The following is a 20,605-nucleotide window of genomic DNA, read 5'->3' on the forward strand; positions in this document are numbered from 1 at the left end:
GATACAACCGCAGGAAAAAAAATTGTGGGAAAAGGGTAGATAAAATGAGGACTCCATTTACACATTCTAAGATGATCATTTTTAATTCATTGTAAAATTGCCATAGCTAAGGAATACGTGCATGATTTCAAAATCCATAAACTATGATTAAAAAATTAAACACTTCTAATTAACGATAAACATACGACCATACTTTTAAATTCCACAACATACACAGACGATGCATGGTTTCTCAGTGCTGAGTTTGATATCCTATGGATCACCTGGGAAAAGTTATTTACCAACTCTAGGCTTCTCTTACTTCAAGGGAAAAAGAAAATAAAATAATGAAACATTTGTAGGACAACTTAGGCTATCAAAAATTTGATTTGTTCTTTCCATCAAGGGCTCAGTGTCAAGACGTGACATGCAAATAATGGCATGGTCCATCTACTGTGAAATGAGTGGAGTCCACTCTAGGATGAAATAGGTCTAGGCTCTGAAACAAGAACAAACATGTTTCCCTGCCCACCCAAGTCTATAGAAGGGATCTGATATTCTCACCGTACAAAATATACTTACCACCCATTCCATAATCAATCAGAACCCAAAGCATTTCTCCATCACCTGGAATTGTCATTTTATCTTTTGGAAAGTGGTTTGGGGTGAAGTGATCAATATTTAAGCATATTTATACATTCAACACAAGCCTTTGAGGGTTCTGTAAAAAAGTCTGCTTCTCGACAAGTTTTCGAAACAATCCTTCAGAATTTGTTAGCAGTTGGTGGTGTGGGCCACACTCGCCTATCTTGCCCTGATCCAGGACAGCGACAGCATCCGCATTCTGAATAGTTGACAGGCGATGGGCAATGATCAATACTGTTCTTCCTTCCATCAATCGCTCCAAAGCCTCTTGCACCAAGTACTCATTCTGTGAATCCAGTGCACTGGCGTGGGTAAAATACAAAAAAAAGTGAACCTTAAACAGAAGACACTAAATTCTCAAGATGTCAAGCAGCATCCAAAGAGGCATTTCAGACTCATGCAGCATGGAACAGGCCCTAAAAGCTTACCAGGTCTGTGCCAACAAACCAGCACTATTTATGCTAGTCTTGCATTGATTCCATTTTCTGGAAATTTCCTTCAAAGACGATCACTCACCTCCATATGAGGGATAACCTAAACAGGACATTATCACTGTTTGTCCAGGCAAACTGGAGCAGTGCTTTGGAGATTTTAAGGTTTGCCATCTATCAGATTTGAGATATTACAGATATTTTTGTTTTAATATATTGTTTCTCTGAAAAGTTATGGAATAATATTGCCTACTAACAATTTACACTTTTTTTCTTTATTTCAGTTTTCAGCATCTGCAATATTGCAAACGTGAACTGTTTATTATCATTCCACTGAAATATAAAATGAAATTGTTTGGTTACAAATTTGAAGGTTTTTTTTGAAGTCAAATCATGGAGTTAAAGCTATTACAAATATCTAAGTAACCAAAAATTAAACCCTTAGTTAACCATTCTGCTTTCTTAATAAACCTGACATTTGTTGAACCAAAATATATCCAGGCCATGGAATTGAAAATGTACATTCCCAACATCACTCAAAAATGTCAATGGCCAGGCACAGAATGACTGTTTTCGTAACTTTTTGCTTTTAAATAGTCAGAAGCTTGGACCCAGTATGAATGTGCTCAGGATTCTGCTCATCCTAAATTGAGAGCATTTGAAAGCAGAATTAATCCAATATACAGTAAATTCTGGCTAATTCAGCCATTGGTTAATCAGGACAGCCGTTTATTTGGGACAATCCTTAAAGAACAAAAACTTATCGAGAAATTAGCCAGAATTCCCTTTGTTTATCTAGGACACTATGCCACTTAATTGGGACAGGAGACTGCTGCTAAACAGTTTCTAACTAGTGTCAGCTACATGCACTTGTACGACTATTAAAACACTACACCATGCTGAGACAGAACAATCGTTAAATGGCATCAGTTGTGTGATTGAAAAAAAATAAAGATCTTTCTCACTCACAGCTGGTGAGAAATAAGCGATCAGATAATTCAGAACAGTTTTGGTCATTGTGCTTACAAGTATTCAGGTTTGGAGATACCTGAAACGGCTGGGAAATGATTTTACTACTTCAACAAGTCAGACACTACGAAGAATTTGAAGGAACTGACAATCATCTTGAATGCTACAATGAAAATGAAGAGCTGGAGGATGCAATTGTTGAAGGCAGTCCATCATCTGTACTTGGTGTCTATGCTGGTTTTGTTCATTTACAGTTGAACAAAAGAACACGGCAGCAGACAGCGGATGAATTTCTCTGTTGATAGCTATTAGAAACTAATATAGAGTTTGTTTGTTTTTTTTAAATATACCTTTTGAACCATTTCCATGGAACTTCAACTAATTGGGGCATTCGTTTAATTGGGCCAAAATGTACTGGTCCTGATTTTGCAGATCAGAGATTCACCATATTCCCAAGCAAAATTGCTGGAAACAATCTGAAAATTAACTTCCAGCAACTTTTCTTTCAATGCATTACTGGAAAACAATATGGAGAATGTAGCCTCACCCAAACTGGCTTTTCATCAGCTGCACTGCACTCCTAGCAACTTTGTTGTCCCCAATTCCACAAGCTCGCTGAGCGACTAGTTTCAGATCAACAAACTGCTGAATTAACCTCCCATCAACCTCTTTTCGCATTTGACACAGTCAATGCAGAAACATTAACACAAGTACTTAAGAAATAGAAGCAGGAGTAGGCCATTGGGTCTCTCGAGCCTGCTCCACCATTCAATAAGATTATGGCTGATCTGACCATGAACTCATCTCCACCAACCTGCCTTTTCCCCAAAACCCTTAATTCCCCTACAATGCAAAAATCTATCCAACTTTGTCTTAAAAATATCTACTGAGGTAACCTCCACTGCTTCATTGGGCAGAGAATTCCAGATTCACCACTCTCTGGGAAAAGCAGTTCTTCCTCATCTCCGTCCTAAATCTACTCCCCTGAATCTTGAGGCTATGTCCCCTAGTTGTCATCTCACCTACCAGTGGAAATAACTTCCCTGCCTCTATCTTATCTATCCCTTCCATAATTTTATATATTTCTATACGACCTCCTCTCATTCTTCTGAATTCAAGTGAATACACTCCCAGGCAACTCAATCTCTCCTCATAGTTTAAACCCCTCATCTCTGGAATCAACCTGGTGAACTTTCTCTGCAGTCTCCAAAGCCAGTACATCCTTCCTCAAAATAATGAGACCAGAACTGCACGCAGTACTCCAGATGCAGCCTCACCAGTACCCAGTACATTATAACCTTCCTGCTCTTAAATTCAATCCCCCTAGCAATGAAGGCCAACATTCCATTTGCCTTCTTGATAGACTGCTGCACCTGCAAACCAACCTTTTGCAATTTATGCACAAGCACTCCCAAGACCTTCTGCACAGCAGCATGCTGCAATCTTTTACCATTTAAATAATCTGATCTTCTACTTTTCCTTCCAAAGTGGATGACCTCACATTTACCAACATTGTACTCCATCTGTCAAATCCTTGCCCGCTCACTTAACACATCTATATCTCTTTGCAGATTCTCTGTATTCTCTACACAATTTGCTTTTCTACTCAATTTAGTGTCAACAGCAAACCTAATCCCCTGTTCCAGATCGTTAATGTACATCATGAATAGTTGGGACCCAGTTCAAACCCCTGCGTTACACCGCTCAACACTGATTGCCAACCAGAGAAACACCCATTTATCCCAAATCCCTGCTTTCTATTGGTTAACCAATTCTCTGTCCAACTCTATGAATCCTTACCTTATGGCCAAGTCTTATGTGGAACCTTACTGAATGCCTTCTGGAAATCCAAGTAAATAACGTCCATCTGTTTCCCTCTATCCACTCTGCTGTTACATCCTCAAAGAAGTCCAGCAAGTTTGTCAAACAGAACCTGCCTTTGCAGAATCCGTGCTGCGTCTGCCAGATGGATCCATTTCTTTCCAGATGCCTCACTATACAGTGGCATTATATTCACCTTCTTCCAGTCCACTGGGACCTGCCCAGTATCCAGAGATTTTGGTAAATTCTCACCAAAGCCTCAGCAATAACCTCTGCCATTTCTTTCAGTACCCTGGGATGCATTCCATCAAGACCAGGGAACTTGTTCATCTTTAGGCCCACAAATTTGCTTAGCACTACCTCTTTAGTGATAACTATTGTATCGAGGTCCTCGCCTCTCATCACATTCATATCATCTCTCTTCCGCATGTTAGACATGTCCTCCATCGTGAAAACTGATACAAAACAGTTATTCAAAGCCTTGGCCATTTCCTCATTACCCTTCTTGTCCTCCAAGGGACTCACATTCACTTTGGCCACCCTTTTCTGCTTTATATAATTATAAAAATTCTACTATCCGTTTTTATATTTTGTACTAGTTTATTTTCATAATCTATCTTTCGTTTCTTTATTGCCTGCTTAGTGGTTCTTTGTTACTTTTTAAAGTTTTCCCAATCTTCCAGTTTCCCACTACTGTTGGCAACTTTGTACGCATGGCACTCCTTTGCTTATATCTTCAGAAACAGCTCTATTTCCATCTTTAACATCTCTATTTTTCCCTTTCAGGGTTCTTTTGAAGACCCTGAACTGGAGTTACACACTGACTTCGGTTCTTTGCGGGAATGGGACCCGCTCTCGGGGTATCACGACTGGCCACTATTTGATATGCCAAGGACGCGGCCTAGAAGTTAAGCACGCCTTCAGGGTTTCCGGATTTTGCGGCTCTGGAGGCGGCGGACTCGGGTCGGTGCCTCTGCGGGATATCAGTGTGTCATGGGAGATGGAAGATCGAAAGCAGCAAGCTGGCTGCTGGCCGTGTGCCCAGAGACCCGAGTTCTTTGGGCACAGAGCTCGGAAAAAAGCGATGCAACAGACTTTTAACATAGTAAATCAGCGAGTTGTTTGTTCTGTTTCCCCTCTCGCTGTGAAACGGGGACATCGCTTTTTCCGTATTAGGGGGAGACAGATAGCCTGTGGTATGTCGAATTACCGGTGAACAAATAGTCTTTGGAGTCCCGCAAGTCTGTGTCTTTATTGAGGCTTTGCTGCGCACTTGCGTGCCCGGTGGGGGTGCGCCGATGCTTTTTTTTTTGCTAGTGTGGTAGGGGGTATCGTTGCTTTGTGCTGTTTATGAGTGGCAGGGGGAGGAACGGGGGGGCTGTGGGGTGCTAACATTTAACTGTCGTTCATTCTTTGGGACACTCCTCTTTTTTCATGGATGGTTACGAAGAAAAAGAATTTCAGGATGTATATAGTATACATTTCTCTGACATTAAATGTACCTTTGAAACAAGCTTTTAGTCTGATGGCTTCCTTGATTACCTTATTTATCCATGGTTGGCCCTTCCCCTTACTGTCCTTGCTTTTAACTAGAAATACTTCTGTTGAGCGTCGTGAAAACTCTCTTTGAAAGTCTTGCACTGTTTCTTAATCATCCCACCATATAACCTGTATTCCCAGTCTACTTATTCAACTCCTCCCTCATCCCATTGTAGTCTCCCGTGTTTAGGCATAATACACTGGTTTTAAAGAACCTACGTGTCAAATCTTTATCAAAGATCAATTTCAATTGAGATTAATGTAAATATTAACATCACCCTTTAATTTACCAGCTGCTAAAATTCTCAGTTACCTCCAACACAAATGTTGCAAAGTATTCCTGGTTAGATTCTTTTATATTACCCCTGTCAATTCAGTGTTCTGCTGACTATGTCCTAACATCCAAATTATCCACCAATTTGTGTTTATCAACCTATACTCCCTCCTGGCTAAAAGTATCAGCCATGAGAGTTTGGTGGTTGGGGAAGAGTCAGTCACCATCACTGATTCAGGTACTGGTAAGATAAAGTGTTGGCGCATGGCCAAGTGGTTAAGGCGTTGGTCTAGTGATCTGAAGGTCGCTAGTTCGAGCCTCAGCTGAGGCAACATGTTGTATCCTTGAGCAAGGCACTTAACCACACATTGCTCTGTGACGACACCAGTGCCAAGCTGTATTGGCCCTGGTGCCCTTCCCTTGGACAACATCGGTGTTGTGGAGAGGGGAGACTTGCAGCATGGGCAACTGCCGGTCTTCCATACAACCTTGCCCAGGCCTGCGCCCTGGAAACCTCCCAAGGCACAAATCCATGGTCTCCCGAGACTAACGGATGCCTATTAAATTAAGATAAAGCAAAGATGATTTTGCCAGCCACTGTCCATCCATTGGCAGATTGACCCTCTAGATAATTGTGATACACATTTTTAAAATACCTCATTGGCTTATCCATGATTACACTCAATGTGTCACACATCAATCATCCAAAATACCTGCAAATCTCATTGTGATTTCTGTCATTCTCAGATTTAATTGCTCCCACTTTTGGCATTCAAGACTTCAGATACTCAAGCCTTTGGCACTAGAATTCATCTTATAAAGCAATTTGATTTTCAGTACAGTCCATCCACAAGCTCTGAAATCCTTGCCTGAAGAATAATTATTTAATCTATTCAATACTTGTCCTCTCCCCAATTCCCTCTAGTATTCATTGAATCAAACTCTGAGCTCTTCTTAAACATGGGAGTACAAGACAAACAGAAATTATTCATTTGGATGTTAACAAATCAAATGAGAAAAGTTGTTTTGTAAACAACATCATGCCAGCAAGATCACAGAGTTTAACCTGTACTCACCTCGTGGCTTCATCTAGCAATAGAATTTTAGGATTCTGAAAAACAAATAATCAAAAACATTTAACTCTCAGAACTGAATACACAAGAAATTTAGATATCTGTAAGCAAATGGGAATGTGACCAACAGCAATTCTGCAGATGCTGGGAATTCAAGCAACACACATCAAAGTTGCTGGTGAACGCAGCAGGCCAGGCAGCATCTCTAGGAAGAGGTACAGTCGACGTTTCAGGCCGAGACCCTTCGTCAGGACTAACCTTAATTATTCCATTCACTTAACAATTACAGAATATAAAGTTAAAGTGAGATACTGAACTGATGAGATTCAAATGATTTAGGAGTTCAGATACATTGTGAATTTCAAAAAATCTGAATGGGGTGTAAAGCTATAATATGGGATGTTTATATTTAAAGAAGGATGATCATTACCTTCATCAGAGCTCGAGCAATTGCAACCCTTTGCTTCTGGCCACCTAGGAAGATACAAAGGTTGAAAGCAACTTACAACACCATCTCACAGTAAACAATAGCCTAGATAATACAGTCTGGTTGGCTCACCTGAAAGTAAGACACCTTTCTCCCCAACCACTGTTTGAAAGCCTTTGGGGAAGCTGCAAATGAACTCATAAGCATTTGCAATCTTGGCAGCCTTTTCAATATCTTCCATCGTTACGTTGGAGTCCTTGGTGGCACCATAAGCTATATTCTCTGCAATCGAGCAGGAGAACAGAATGGGCTCCTGAGAACCAAAAACGTACTTAACATCAAAAAACTCGTTGTCAACCTACCCAGTGTGACCCCCACCCACAACCAACCTCATTTGTTCCACTGCTCAACACACCCCACCTAGCTCCTTGTCTGCCCCCAAGTCACTGTCCTTCTCGTCTGCTAGATTCTTGGTTTACTTGTACCCCATCTTCTCAAACACCAGCTTTACCTGATTCACCACGCCGATGTTTTCACGTAACCAGTGCAGATTGATGGTGCGAATGTCATGGCCGTCAACAATAATAGTACCTAAAATGGAAATATTTAATTACTTAATTACTGTTTTATGCCATGGACTTCCACTGCTCAATGTGTTATTCGCAGGAGAGATGGTAACTGCAGTTAAGTTCATTCCTTTCATAAGGGTTTTTTCCAGGTAATATGATAGAATAATTAGCTTCTAAAACTTTGCATTATATTCCAAACTTACCCAAAACTGGATCATACAGACGAAGCAACAGGGACACCAGTGTTGATTTTCCCGAGCCACTGGGACCAACTACAGCCATTACAGAGCCTGCTGGGATAGACAGATCTAGCCCACTGAATACTTGAACTTCCTGGCGGGTTGGATATGCAAACTGGATGCCACGGAACTCTATGGCTCCTTTAAACTCCTCTGGTTGCAAAATCTTGCCCTCTAAAACCAAAATCAGGAACAGACATTTTGAGTAAACCAAGAACCAAATGTACAAATGGGGCAGATTCTTAAATCTGTATTTAAGTTGGAACTAAAGATTTAAAGTCTGAGCACAAGTTTAATACCCCAAAGGGGATTGAACTAAACTCTGCCCCTTTTCACACCACTCACCACCTGCTAACCACCAAGCAAAGTGAACTCAAACTACAGCTCACACACACTATGCAAAAAAACTTGACTGAAAGTAGCATTTCTCTTTTCCTCACAACTACACTGAATGCTGTTGACATATACTTAGATCTAAAGTGCATAGTTGACGGGTTTCAACATTTTGGACCATTAATGTGACGTATCATTTGCAATGTTATTGCTTATTTTTCTACATTAAGTCCCATAATTTATCATCAGTATCTGCTCACCATCATCATTGACAGAAAGGATTCAAGCCCCCTGACCCTTTCTGAGAATTTCTGATAAGAATAGGGAGTAAATGGGCATCCATTAACTGAGAAGCATCGAGATACAGCATCTGAGTGAGAGAGAAGAAAAAAAAAATCACACAGCAACTTACCATTGAGTGGCATTGCCGATTTCCTTTCAAGTAACTCCCATAACCGACTCCCTGCTCCAAGTCCCTTCATTAATGCCGAATAGAAAGTGCCAAGGCCTGGAAAATGGATCAGATTGAAACTAGCAGTGCTACATTCAAAACAAGTAAATAGACCCCACTTGCATTTCCATAGAGTTCACCATTCTGTGTACAAAACAAAAGCAGTCCTGTGACAATTGCAGTTGCCTATCCTTAATTTTCCTCTTTCCAGAATTTCTTTTCTGTCTTCCTGTTACTCGTGACTCTACCAATAAACACTAACCTTACCTATATTCAAAAAAAAACTTAATGTGAAGCAAAGTACAATTAAATTAGTAAATTTACCTCCAATACTTATTCCCACCCAGAAGGCATACATCATGAAGGAAGTGAGTTCTCCCACTGTCATGTGGGCTTCACCCATCATCAGTCCTCCCTTGTAAAGCACTGACAAAACAATCAAGTTTCCTGTCAGTCCAGCCTGAAAAGAGAGACATAAACCTGGATCAGTACAAGTTTTCTCACTTCACTCAGACGGAAATGTGTGGTACCCGCAAGCATGTGTCACCCATGGTTTCAGGAATAAAAGGGTCACCTGTAAACTTGTACCAGGTATATGATACCCATGAGGGAAATCCACTGACCAGCATTCAGGAACGGAACAGAGATGAAAGATAAAGCAATAGAGAGCACGATAGGAGAAAAAACTGGTTGCAAAGGATGTGTTCAGGGGAGGGTACGTGCACGGCTCTCAGTCAGCAATCAACCTAAGATGACTGCCGGGATATAGGCTGGCTCTTCACTAGTCCAGGATTTTAATACTGACTAATGTTTGCCTTTGCATTCAGTGCTTAGCTGCATCATCTGAGAAATATTTGATGCATGTTCAGATCACTGTGGCTAGATTAAGCTTTGAGGAATGCTGATCAAGTGATTGTAGACACAATGAAATTTTCATTGTGGTCAGACTGTGGAAGCAAAAGGTGGGGATTAATGAGGTTCAGGGAAGGTGGGGGGAGCGTAATGAGGTTCAGGGAAGGTGAGGGGAGGGTAAGGAGGTTCAGGGAAGGTGGGGGGAGGGTGACGAGGTTCAGGGAAGGTGGGGGGAGGGTGACGAGGTTCAGGGAAGGTGGGGAAGGGTGACGAGGTTCAGGGAAGGTGGGGGGGAGGGTGACGAGGTTCAGGGAAGGTGGGGGGAGGGTGACGAGGTTCAGGGAAGGTGGGGGGGAGGGTGACGAGGTTCAGGGAAGGTGGGGGGGAGGGTGACGAGGTTCAGGGAAGGTGGGGGGGAGGGTGACGAGGTTCAGGGAAGGTGGGGGGGAGGGTGACGAGGTTCAGGGAAGGTGGGGGGGAGGGTGACGAGGTTCAGGGAAGGTGGGGGGGAGGGTGACGAGGTTCAGGGAAGGTGGGGGGGAGGGTGACGAGGTTCAGGGAAGGTGGGGGGGAGGGTGACGAGGTTCAGGGAAGGTGGGGGGGAGGGTGACGAGGTTCAGGGAAGGTGGGGGGAGGGTGACGAGGTTCAGGGAAGGTGGGGGGGAGGGTGACGAGGTTCAGGGAAGGTGGGGGGGAGGGTGACGAGGTTCAGGGAAGGTGGGGGGGAGGGTGACGAGGTTCAGGGAAGGTGGGGGGAGGGTGACGAGGTTCAGGGAAGGTGGGGGGGAGGGTGACGAGGTTCAGGGAAGGTGGGGGGGAGGGTGACGAGGTTCAGGGAAGGTGGGGGGGAGGGCGACGAGGTTCAGGGAAGGTGGGGGGGAGGGCGACGAGGTTCAGGGAAGGTGGGGGGGGAGGGCGACGAGGTTCAGGGAAGGTGGGGGGGAGGGCGACGAGGTTCAGGGAAGGTGGGGGGGAGGGTGACGAGGTTCAGGGAAGGTGGGGGGAGGGTGACGAGGTTCAGGGAAGGTGGGGGGAGGGTGACGAGGTTCAGGGAAGGTGGGGGGGAGGGTGACGAGGTTCAGGGAAGGTGGGGGGGAGGGTGACGAGGTTCAGGGAAGGTGGGGGGGAGGGTGACGAGGTTCAGGGAAGGTGGGGGAGGGTGACGAGGTTCAGGGAAGGTGGCGGAGGGTGACGAGGTTCAGGGAAGGTGGGGGAGGGTGACGAGGTTCAGGGAAGGTGGGGGGAGGGTAATGAGGTTCAAAAGAAAAATGCAATGCACTGAATGCAAGGTTAAGAAACGGTGAGAATGCTTTCTGAAGGCTTTTTGTGTTTCCAGGGTTGCCTGCTTTGCCTCGATAAGTCTTTGTGCAATGTGACTTTGGACACTAACAGGATGAAGAAATTTACTGAAATCAGATACACACCAACTATTTTTGCTGCAGCTTAACAGCAGCTCTGAAGCACATAACCATTAATGTATCAGCTTAGGTCATAGATCTTGGCAGGCTCAGTGCATCATTCATAAATTAACTTGGTGTCAGTGATTAACCAACTAGTTTAAACAAATTAACTTTAGTCTTGTGCATATTTTGGATGGGTATACTAATTAGAATGGGAAGAGAAATAAGCATAAGAGATTTATTTATTATTAGAGTTTATTTCTAAATTTCATATTTGCCTCCAAGGTCAAAGGCATATGTACATATATTATGTAGCTATAAATTTGTCATTATGTCATCTGCTTCTGACATTTACTATCCCACCTATCTATATAACAATCAAACTCTCCCACGTACTCCAAGTCAGAAGCTACTGTGTTTGGTAAAATGCTCAAAATTTGCTTGAATTGATTTTCTCAAGGTTAATTAATTCAGCGAAGCACAATTCTGAAAACACGACAATCATAAAGTTTACCATTGTAGAGGAGGTTCATGTCATGCACATGGCAGACTAACTTGGAAACAGTTCAGAGGGGAGATGCTTTCAAGCTTTCTCATAACTACATTTAAAAATCTATTAACTGTCTTGCAGCAATTGTATCATAGCTTGGCACTCTGTTTGGGAACTATTTTCTATGAAGCATGAAACTATCCAGCAATGATATTTGCTACAATAAACAGCATGATACTACTTTTTCAGTTTGCTCATTGAATTTCCAAATCAAGTTCAGAGAAAGCTTATTCTATCGCAATTTAGGATAAGAAAGGTCATGTGACGTTCTGAGAATGGTGAGTGAATCACAGAACTTGGTGCTTTAACTGTACAATGGTACAAGAAAATAAATTCAAAGACATGATAAGTTGGTACTTACTGCCCCATAAAACCCTGCCCGGGCCACAGCTTCTTTCCTGGCCAGGTGCAGCACATGGTTGATCTTGTTCATGTACACTTGCAGCTCCAAGTCCTCTTTGGCAAAGGCACGAACAGTCCTTATATTTCCAAAGCGCTCTTCAGCAAGCTATGAATGGAAAGTCAAGGTCACTGTACATACTTTAAAAATTTGATCACCGGCCAGCTCCATTTGACTCCATACATGTTATATAGATTCAGTTTTTGATTTGCACAGTTGGCCATTTCAATTGAAGTGATGGGAGAGCTCTTAGCCAGAATAAGAGTCACCAGCTGTGAGAAAGTGAAGGGAGAGCCGAGAATCCTGAGACCATCACTTATTCAGAGATGGTTGCTGGCACAAAATCAAAACCAAGGGTCTAAAGATGTCCAACAAGCGGAGATACTGTCATGGAGCACGCGGCTCAAGTAGCACACAAGTCTTTTGCAGTGCCCATCTTCAGTGCTTATATCACTATGTATACACTGCATGTAGAAATATCGGGGGGATAGTTGATAAATAATACAAGAATAATGTGAACTTCGGATTTGTTCTGAAGGTAAATTGTTGGTGCCATGTGAAAACTTGTCTTCAGCAAACTGTGGACTTGCATCCCAAACCCTTCTATGTATCAACACTCCTCAGCTCCCTACAATTTAAGTCCTACCAGAATTTCACTTTCCAAAATGCATCGTATTATTTTTCTGGGCTAAATTCCAACTGTTATCACCTTGTTCAATTTTTTAAATGAGCTATGTACTGCTGCATTTTGAGAGAACTCTCTGCTCTCTACAACTCCAACACTTTCCCTGTTGTCTGCAAACTTAACAGATTGCGCTGCGAATTGCTTGTGGCCCAAATCACTGTAGCTTGATTGAGTGCTCAATTATGGGCACAAGGGAAACACAGGAGCGGTTTCTCTGATCATGCAATTTTAATCATTTTGGACACATACTCAAGACCATTGTTTACTACATTGCTTTAAAATTTCACACTCTTTTCATACAATATAGAGGTTAAATCTAAGGCTGGAGATCAAGCTTTGGTGGGTCCAGGCTTTGAGGGGAAGACAGCTGCCAGCTGGTGGGTTATAGATAAGCATGCAACTGCTCCAATACAACAGACCCGCCTTGACCAAACCTAAGCTTTCAAACACTGAGTTCATTATCAGCAGTGATGCAAAATTCTCTGAATTTACTACTGAAGTTTTGTTTTACTGGTCTTACAGAATTTGTTAGTTCTTTATAGTTTGGCTTCAGAATCACATACGAAAGATCAACAAGGGGTAAAAGATAATTAACAAATCTTCTGGCCATCCGAAGCACATCAGATAGCCAATAATGAGAAGGATTTAATGCCTTTTAAGTGGGAAGGCAGGAGTAACACAGCTTTTTTAAAAAAATTTGAGCCACATGGCAATGGCACTTGTGAAGTTTGAGGCATGAACCTCAAGCAGAAAATATGCAAAAGAATTGACAGATGACAGAAGTACAAGGTCCATCTAATTTGCCTTAGAACATCCTGCTAGTTACATGATACAACAATACTGGGATTCTTAACTAATCTTAGCAATCACTCTCCCTTTGTCCAGGAGAATCCCAGAAAAAAAAGGGAGGGAACACCTGGTAGGTCCAGGGTGTCCAATACCTCTTGATCACTCTACACTCAACTGCTCATTCATTGGCTCCCAAAATGTCATTGCATTAATAAATGTTAATTATATAAAAACGAATCACTAGCATTTCACAATTTGAAGTTTCATTATAATCACCTGCCCATTGAAATGTTTTGGCAAATTATGTTTAAATTGCCCTACTCAAATGTAGGCCATAACAAAGCTTTTATTATTTATTTCCATTACTATCTGTAATCTCAGAAATAATTGTCCCATGGCTCAGTCATATTTTCCCACTCCATCAAATTGGAGAAGAGTTCTGTGGAAAAGAAAATAGTATGAGATAGATTAGTCCTGACTGAACCAGTACACATTAAATAATGAAGACAGTGAAGCATTTACTGGCCTTGTCAAAGAGATCCAGGGTAAAACACAGGGCGTAGATTGACTGGTTTTATCAGCTGTGCAAGCTTAACACCCAATTGCCCTCCAGATGTGGTAACAAGGCCATATTTGCTGTGCAGTCCAAAATGGTTCTGTGTAGTGTTAGATGTAAACTCTGAATTCTTCATGCAAAGCCATATGGATACCCAGACAGTATAAACATACTGGTCACAAAAAGCATCTCCATGCAAGTGAATCTAGTCTTTCCTACAGTCCCATTTCACTTCTTTCAAGCACTACATTCCAAATCAGATCAGGTTTTGCAAGAAAAAAACCTCCTCTTTTGAAAAATATTTTAAATCTGTGTTTTCTAGATACTACTTTGTCCATCATAGTCCGTCCTTTTCTCACTCAAAATTCAAAAACTCCTTCAAATAAAATCCTGCCTTAGTATGAAAATAAATAATCTTAGTGGTCTGATCCAAAGACTAAAGTGCATTTCCATGACAAACAAGCTGTTAGATTTCTAGAAAGGTGAACAAAAATGAGGAGTAAGGACTTTTTTGTTTGCATCTCTCCTGAGTCATGCTGCCTCCCTACACCTAGAGATAAAAGAAAACACAGTACTTTACCTGTGTGGCATCAGCTAGTGAATCCTGAGTTACTCCAGACAGCTTGCGAATGTATCGTCCATAAAACACCGCTAACACAGCGACAGGGGGTACGATGCCCAGGACAAACATGGCCAACTGAGATGAGACCCAAAACTATTCACAAGGAACAATGAATAATTAATTAGCAACAAGCACCAATGCTCACTGAATGGCATTCCTAAATTTTAAAATTAATTTTTTATCATATCAGGTTAAAACAATAACACATTAACTATGGCTAAGATGCAAGTCCAGTGAAACACAGATAAAGGTCCTGTTCATTTTCAGTAGTTTAATATTCCACTGTATTCCTCAGTGTTTTTGAAGACTTTTGTCACTTGCAATATGAGTCACAATTTTTACTGATCTAACCAATCTCACAAATCAGCAAACAAGAGACTTGTCTACAGATCAATTTCATGAAGTTACAACTATATTTAGATTTCAGCTTGCTGTAATTGATAGTATCTTGATGCTTTTCAGAAATAAAACTGGAAATACTTATGAGTGTTAATGGATAGATTTAATGGGCTGCCATCAGAAACAGGATGTTTCTCACTTTTATTTCAGAATTCTAGCATCTGCAGTATTTTGCTCAAGAACCTTAATACGCATCATATATAGTGCAAAATCTTCATTTCACCCACTTGAACACACATTATGCCCAACTTTAAAACACATAATTATCAAGCAAGCAGTTGGGAGGGTTTGTGTCAAGGCAGGCTCTTCTGCAATGGCTTGCACGGGAGGAAAGCCGACCACAAGTCACAGTCCTGAAAATGGCTATTGGATTTTATGACTGTAACTGGGACAATTAATGGGAATATGGCTATTGGAATTTATGACTGTTCCTGGGACAAACTAATGGCTTTAGATGAGAAGACTTACGGGTAGGAAAGATGGTCATGGGGCCTTGCAGAGCTGAAAAGACACTTAGATTTACCACAAATGATGCATACTAACAAATGCAACCATTGAACACTTTGTCTCAGACAGCTGTTGAGAAATAGATATTGCAGAACCAATGGCTTTAAACTCACATTTCAGAACATAAATAATGTAGAATGCAAACTTCTTCGAATCAAAATTTCACAAAATAAAATTACTGAACATACTCTTGTAATGGATGGATAGATATAAGCAACACAAAAAAATAACAAGATATGTTTGTTGGGCCTATTCCCACCTTCACGCACCATCATGCCAACACCAGCTGATGCCTGCCCTACAGCTCTTAGCCCATCAGACAAGTTCTCAGTGACTGAGTGTCCAAGCACGACAGCATCAGATGAAAGTCGGTTTATCAGCTCTCCTGTGCTGGACTTATCGAAAAACGCAACCTCCTGACAAAGAATCGAAGAAAATAATCTTCCCCTCAAGCGCTGGACAATATGCTGCCCTGTAATAAATACACAAATGAGGGAAATCAACTAACTTGTGTAAAACAGCATAAGAAGTGACAGGCATTGGAATGAATGCTGAAGTTCAGACACATTAAGGGAAATTTCGTCTCATCCTTTCATGCATTAGTGTAATATTTTTGCTATTTATAAGCTGACAAGCAACAATATTTTTTATTTTATCTACTTTACTGTGAATAGCTGTCAAACTGCTTTCTCAAGGAACTACATAATTTATTCATCCTTTTTATTCGGCTCAGTGTTTAGCCAAAACAATCTGTGTGTGTGTGTGTGTGTGTGTGTGTGTGTGTGTGTGTGTATATGTATATTAGACACAGACATACACACACTGTACTGGTGTATGGTAAAGCTGTCTCAAACCACAGTGGTAACCAGAATTCTTACTTAACTCTAATTTCTCAGCCCCCTTTCCCACCATCTGCATTTAACTTTTTCTTAAATCCAAAAACAAAATAAACATTGTGACCTCACTTATTGAGCATTACTAATTTTAAAAATGTGGGAAATGGATTAAAAACACATAAGCAAAGCAAAATGAGTTCATGAAAATCAAAACCCCAAATTAAATCAAATACAGTATTTTTGTGGCTAAGTTCCATGTACTGTTGTATTTGTGGGAGGACATTTTATGTATTCATTTCTGTGTCCCTGCACACGTATTTCTTGTATAGTCTACAGGTTACGCAGTCCTATCTTTATTCACCTGAGACCTGCATGAGGTAGACACGGGCACCATTGGCAGCAGCTCCACAAAGAAAGACACCACTTAGTACAGCACAGAGTGAAGTCAAGCTTGCAGTAACATCTCCTCCTGCAGGATTTGTATAAATGGTATCGATAACCTTTCCAAGAAAGAATGGCGCAGACATGGTCACCATGCTGGACACACCTAAAAAGCTCACGGCAGCTGGAGAAAGAACATAGTGCATGGCTTTAGATATCAGAGTTTGACTGGACTGCTAAGATAATGGAAGAGACTAACTGACATATTACAGAAAGCAAGTTTCAAAAGTAGACTAGGAGAAAACTCCAAATTCAACACATGTTCCTTAACCAATTCAGTAAAAAGTAATAAAATGAAAGAGAAAAACTTACCCCCCTCCCTCCGAGAGATAACTCTGGTGTGAATAGCCAATAGGTATCAGTTCTTTATACAAAGCTTAATCCAAGCTTCAAACTTTCCTCCAAAAAGCCATTAAGGTTTGAGGTGGAGAGGGCTCTTGGAGAAGGAACGTTAGTTTATTCTTTTCAAGTGAAAGTATTAAAGTAGTTAGAAACCTGAAACAAATATATCATGATTCAATTTGTAGATCCAAATGGACTGCTCTTAGTTCCTAATACTCCCGTGGCACAAAGTTGTCAATAAAACTAAGTTTCAAGGCAAACTGGATATAGTTTGTCCTGAAACTTAATCAAGACCATGATAAATAAGAAAAAAAATTCAGAAAACTCGAATAAAATTTACTATGAGACATATAAAAACTGTGCTATTTTGTGTTCTCATTTCCATATTAAGAACTGAGTATTGTTTGAAAACTGAAAAGATTTACTGTACTCAGAAAGTGGTAGCCAGAGCTTCTGTTACATATTCTACCAAATGCTCTCTCAAGCTGCAGTTGGAGATAAATAGCATGTTAGGGAAAGATATGAAGGGGTTTCAAGCCCTCTTATCACACTGCCACATGACATTTTCAAATTAACTGCAGCTCATGCACATGACTGGAAATTAGTATCAGTATTTGCTGAAAGTAGTGTGAGTTTTTCAAATCTTATATTTAACGTGCCTTAATGTGCTGTTTAGAAAAGAGCAGGGTTTTTAATGATTTATATCAAAAGTGCTGCAAATATATGGTAAAGCACGCATTGTCTATGAAGAAAACAATTTCAAAGTTGCAATTAACCTGTTATCAAAAAAATTCAATAATTCTGTATTTTTTTCCTCAAGTTCACGATCAACATTTAAATTAATGGGATTATATCTTAATCTACATTTAAAATGTCAATCAATACTCTAGTTCTTCTCAACCTGTTTCGATTAAACATAGTCACTGAAATTGGCCGAACTGAAGAAAAGCAGTAATTCAAAACAGGTGAATTCTGGTTTCTTCACCATTGCTCTCCAACAGCATCAAAGATCTTTTTAACCACTTATTTCCTTCTTTGTCTCAGAGAATTAGATATGGAAAAAACAAGTCGTCAACAGTTTACACAGCATAATAAACTTAAGGAAATGCTATCCCAAGACTGTCTTTGATGTCAAAAACAAACCACAAGGCTGAATTTCAAGGAGTTACAATCAGAACAAAACTAATCATAAACCAAAGGATTTCAAAGAGTAACTAAATGGGATCAGGCTACATTGATAAAAGGGGTTTCGAAATAAATTACAGAAATAGTAATGAAAAACTGTTGACATGATTGCCAGTGAAGAGGCAGACCATGATTTAACCCAGACAGCACAGTTGAAGACAGAACTCTTAAAGCTAGAGGAGGTGATTGGCAGATAGAGAGTTTAACAGACATCATAGTATTAACTAATTTGGACAAATATAAATCTGAATTTGTAAATAGGATATTAACAAAAATCATCAACCTGAGGTATCGGAAGAGGTTATGAGCTTTGTAGACAAGTGTAGACCTTCGAAGAACCGATTGTGATAGTGAGAACAGATGCCACGGAGTCAGACTCGAGAGGAGGACCATTGCTGGATATTCTTAGGGTACAAATAAGTAAACTGAAGTACTCGGAAAAAGTTATTGCGAAGAATCCTATACTGGGGCTTTTGTTATACTGGGGGAAGGGAAAACCGAATTACAGACAAGACAGTTTTAGAGAAAGTGGATTTGAGGCGTGGAAATGAGGTATGACTTGTCGATCAAAGTTGTAACGATTGGAATGAGGATGTCCTGGGTATGAGTATCGGCGACTTTGGGGGAAAATGTTAAATTCACCGATTCCTGATCAGCACCACCCACTCCAAATCACCTGCAACTCAGGACTGTAGTCCAACTGTGCGGAGCCAGTGGGCAGAGTGATTCGGCGGCTAGGAGCCATCGCAGCCTCCCACACTCATTCCTTACCCACAATCCGGAGGAACCAGTACCAGGGCCCAACCGCTCGGTCCTCCTCCGACCATTCCACCCTTTCCCCGGGCCAGGGCACTCTTACCTGCAAGCGGCCACCGCTGCGGGTAGGCCAGACCCAACAGCCTCCTAACATCCGCGGTTGCCGGTCCAGCGCTGGGCTGGCGTCGCTCGATATCCCGACCTGCGCCCTGTTGCCGCTCGGGCACCGTCTCTGTACTGCTTACCGGCGGGTGCCGACGCTCGGCTGCTGACAACAGGGACCCGGCGCTGAAGCTGCGGCGAAGCACGGAGAGGTCGCGGTTACCATGGTCACGGCCGCTGCGCTCAGGCCAGAATCCCCGGGCCGTGCGCTCCGCACACCAGCAGCACCGAGTCAGCAAAGCGGTGGTAGCCGCTTGCAAGCCGCGCCTGTTGAGCGCGGTCCGGCGCTGCAGATGCAGAATCTGGCACGCCATTCAGTGGAATTATCAATAACCTAAGGTTAATCTCGGTGTCGGAGTGAAGAGACACCGTTCTTCAGTAAAACCCACGCCCCCAACATGATCCCACGACGCCAGGAACTCCAACAGTTCCTATTCGATGACTGCAAAAGTCTTGATGGCTTCTTGTCACCGCTTTTATTGCATCGGATAGAATTTGCACCGCCCCCAACAGGTTTAGCGGGGTTCAAACCCTTAGCAGGCACACACTGCATGGTGCTTTAAGTTATAACTCGTAAGCAGTGAATTATAGATTAAAAAGATTAATACAATGGAACAATTCTAGACCAGTTGTTCGCTTTACACTATGATGAATATATTATTTTATTTAAGTTTGAAATCTGGCAAAAACTAAAAAGAGAAATACAAGTTTGCTTGCTGGTAAAGCGACTGCCTTCTTCACAGCTCCGTACACTGGCTGCAAAGATTGATTTCTGACGAAGGAGTAAAGGCTGTGTAGATGATGGGCACTGTTCATATTTTTCAGAACTTTTATACGGTGAAAGTCCTTACTGTGATGCCTCCAGGTGGATGGAATTCAGCGTTTCAGGAAAAGGCATTTCAGTTAAGGATCCCGTCAGGCATTTCCCTCTGGCAGAGAGATGAAAACTTCGTTGTAGTTACCACTCAAAAAAAAAGTCTTTTCTTGAAGATAGTAGCTGCGAGTCTTTCTCTTTACAAATGCGGCAAATTATAAACTCAAGCAACACACATCAAAGTTGCTGGTGAACGCAGCAGGCCAAGCAGCATCTGTAGGAAGAGGTGCAGTCGACGTTTCAGGCCGAGACCCTTTGTCAGGACTAACTGAAGGAAGAGTGAGTAAGGGATTTGAAAGCTGGAGGGAGAGAGGGAGATCCAAAATGATAGGAGAAGACAGGAGGGGGAGGGATGGAGCCGAGAGCTGGACAGGTGATAGGCAAAAGGGGATACGAAAGGATCATGGGACAGGAGGTCCGGGAAGAAAGACAGGGGGGGGGGTGACCCAGAGAATGGGCAAGGGGTATAGTCAGAGGGACAGAGGGAGAAAAAGGAGAG

The 20,605-nt window shown here is 41.8% G+C and overlaps 1 protein-coding gene across 2 annotated transcripts; it reads right to left on the bottom strand.

The window, feature by feature from the left end:
* Window positions 1-45: 45 nt before the first annotated feature.
* On the bottom strand, window positions 46-19,701 carry abcb10 (ATP-binding cassette, sub-family B (MDR/TAP), member 10). 2 transcript variants are annotated; one of them, XM_063056058.1, is made up of 13 exons: window positions 17,100-17,492; window positions 16,708-16,911; window positions 15,780-15,982; window positions 14,563-14,697; window positions 11,914-12,060; window positions 9,075-9,210; window positions 8,712-8,807; window positions 7,931-8,140; window positions 7,670-7,749; window positions 7,291-7,471; window positions 7,162-7,205; window positions 6,735-6,769; window positions 46-926 (listed from the first exon to the last, which is right to left on the bottom strand). In XM_063056058.1, exons 2-13 carry the CDS (start codon window positions 16,880-16,882, stop codon window positions 671-673), a joined length of 1,698 nt encoding a protein of 565 aa, XP_062912128.1. In that variant the 5' UTR covers window positions 16,883-16,911; window positions 17,100-17,492; the 3' UTR covers window positions 46-670. The 2 variants fall into 2 exon arrangements, with proteins under 2 accessions (XP_062912128.1, XP_062912127.1); XM_063056057.1 differs by lacking the exon at window positions 17,100-17,492 and adding an exon at window positions 19,174-19,701 and having other exon boundaries at window positions 47-926.
* Window positions 19,702-20,605: the final 904 nt, after the last annotated feature.

This window comes from Mobula hypostoma, chromosome 8, assembly GCF_963921235.1.
Source record: "Mobula hypostoma chromosome 8, sMobHyp1.1, whole genome shotgun sequence".
Lineage (NCBI taxonomy): Eukaryota > Metazoa > Chordata > Chondrichthyes > Myliobatiformes > Myliobatidae > Mobula > Mobula hypostoma.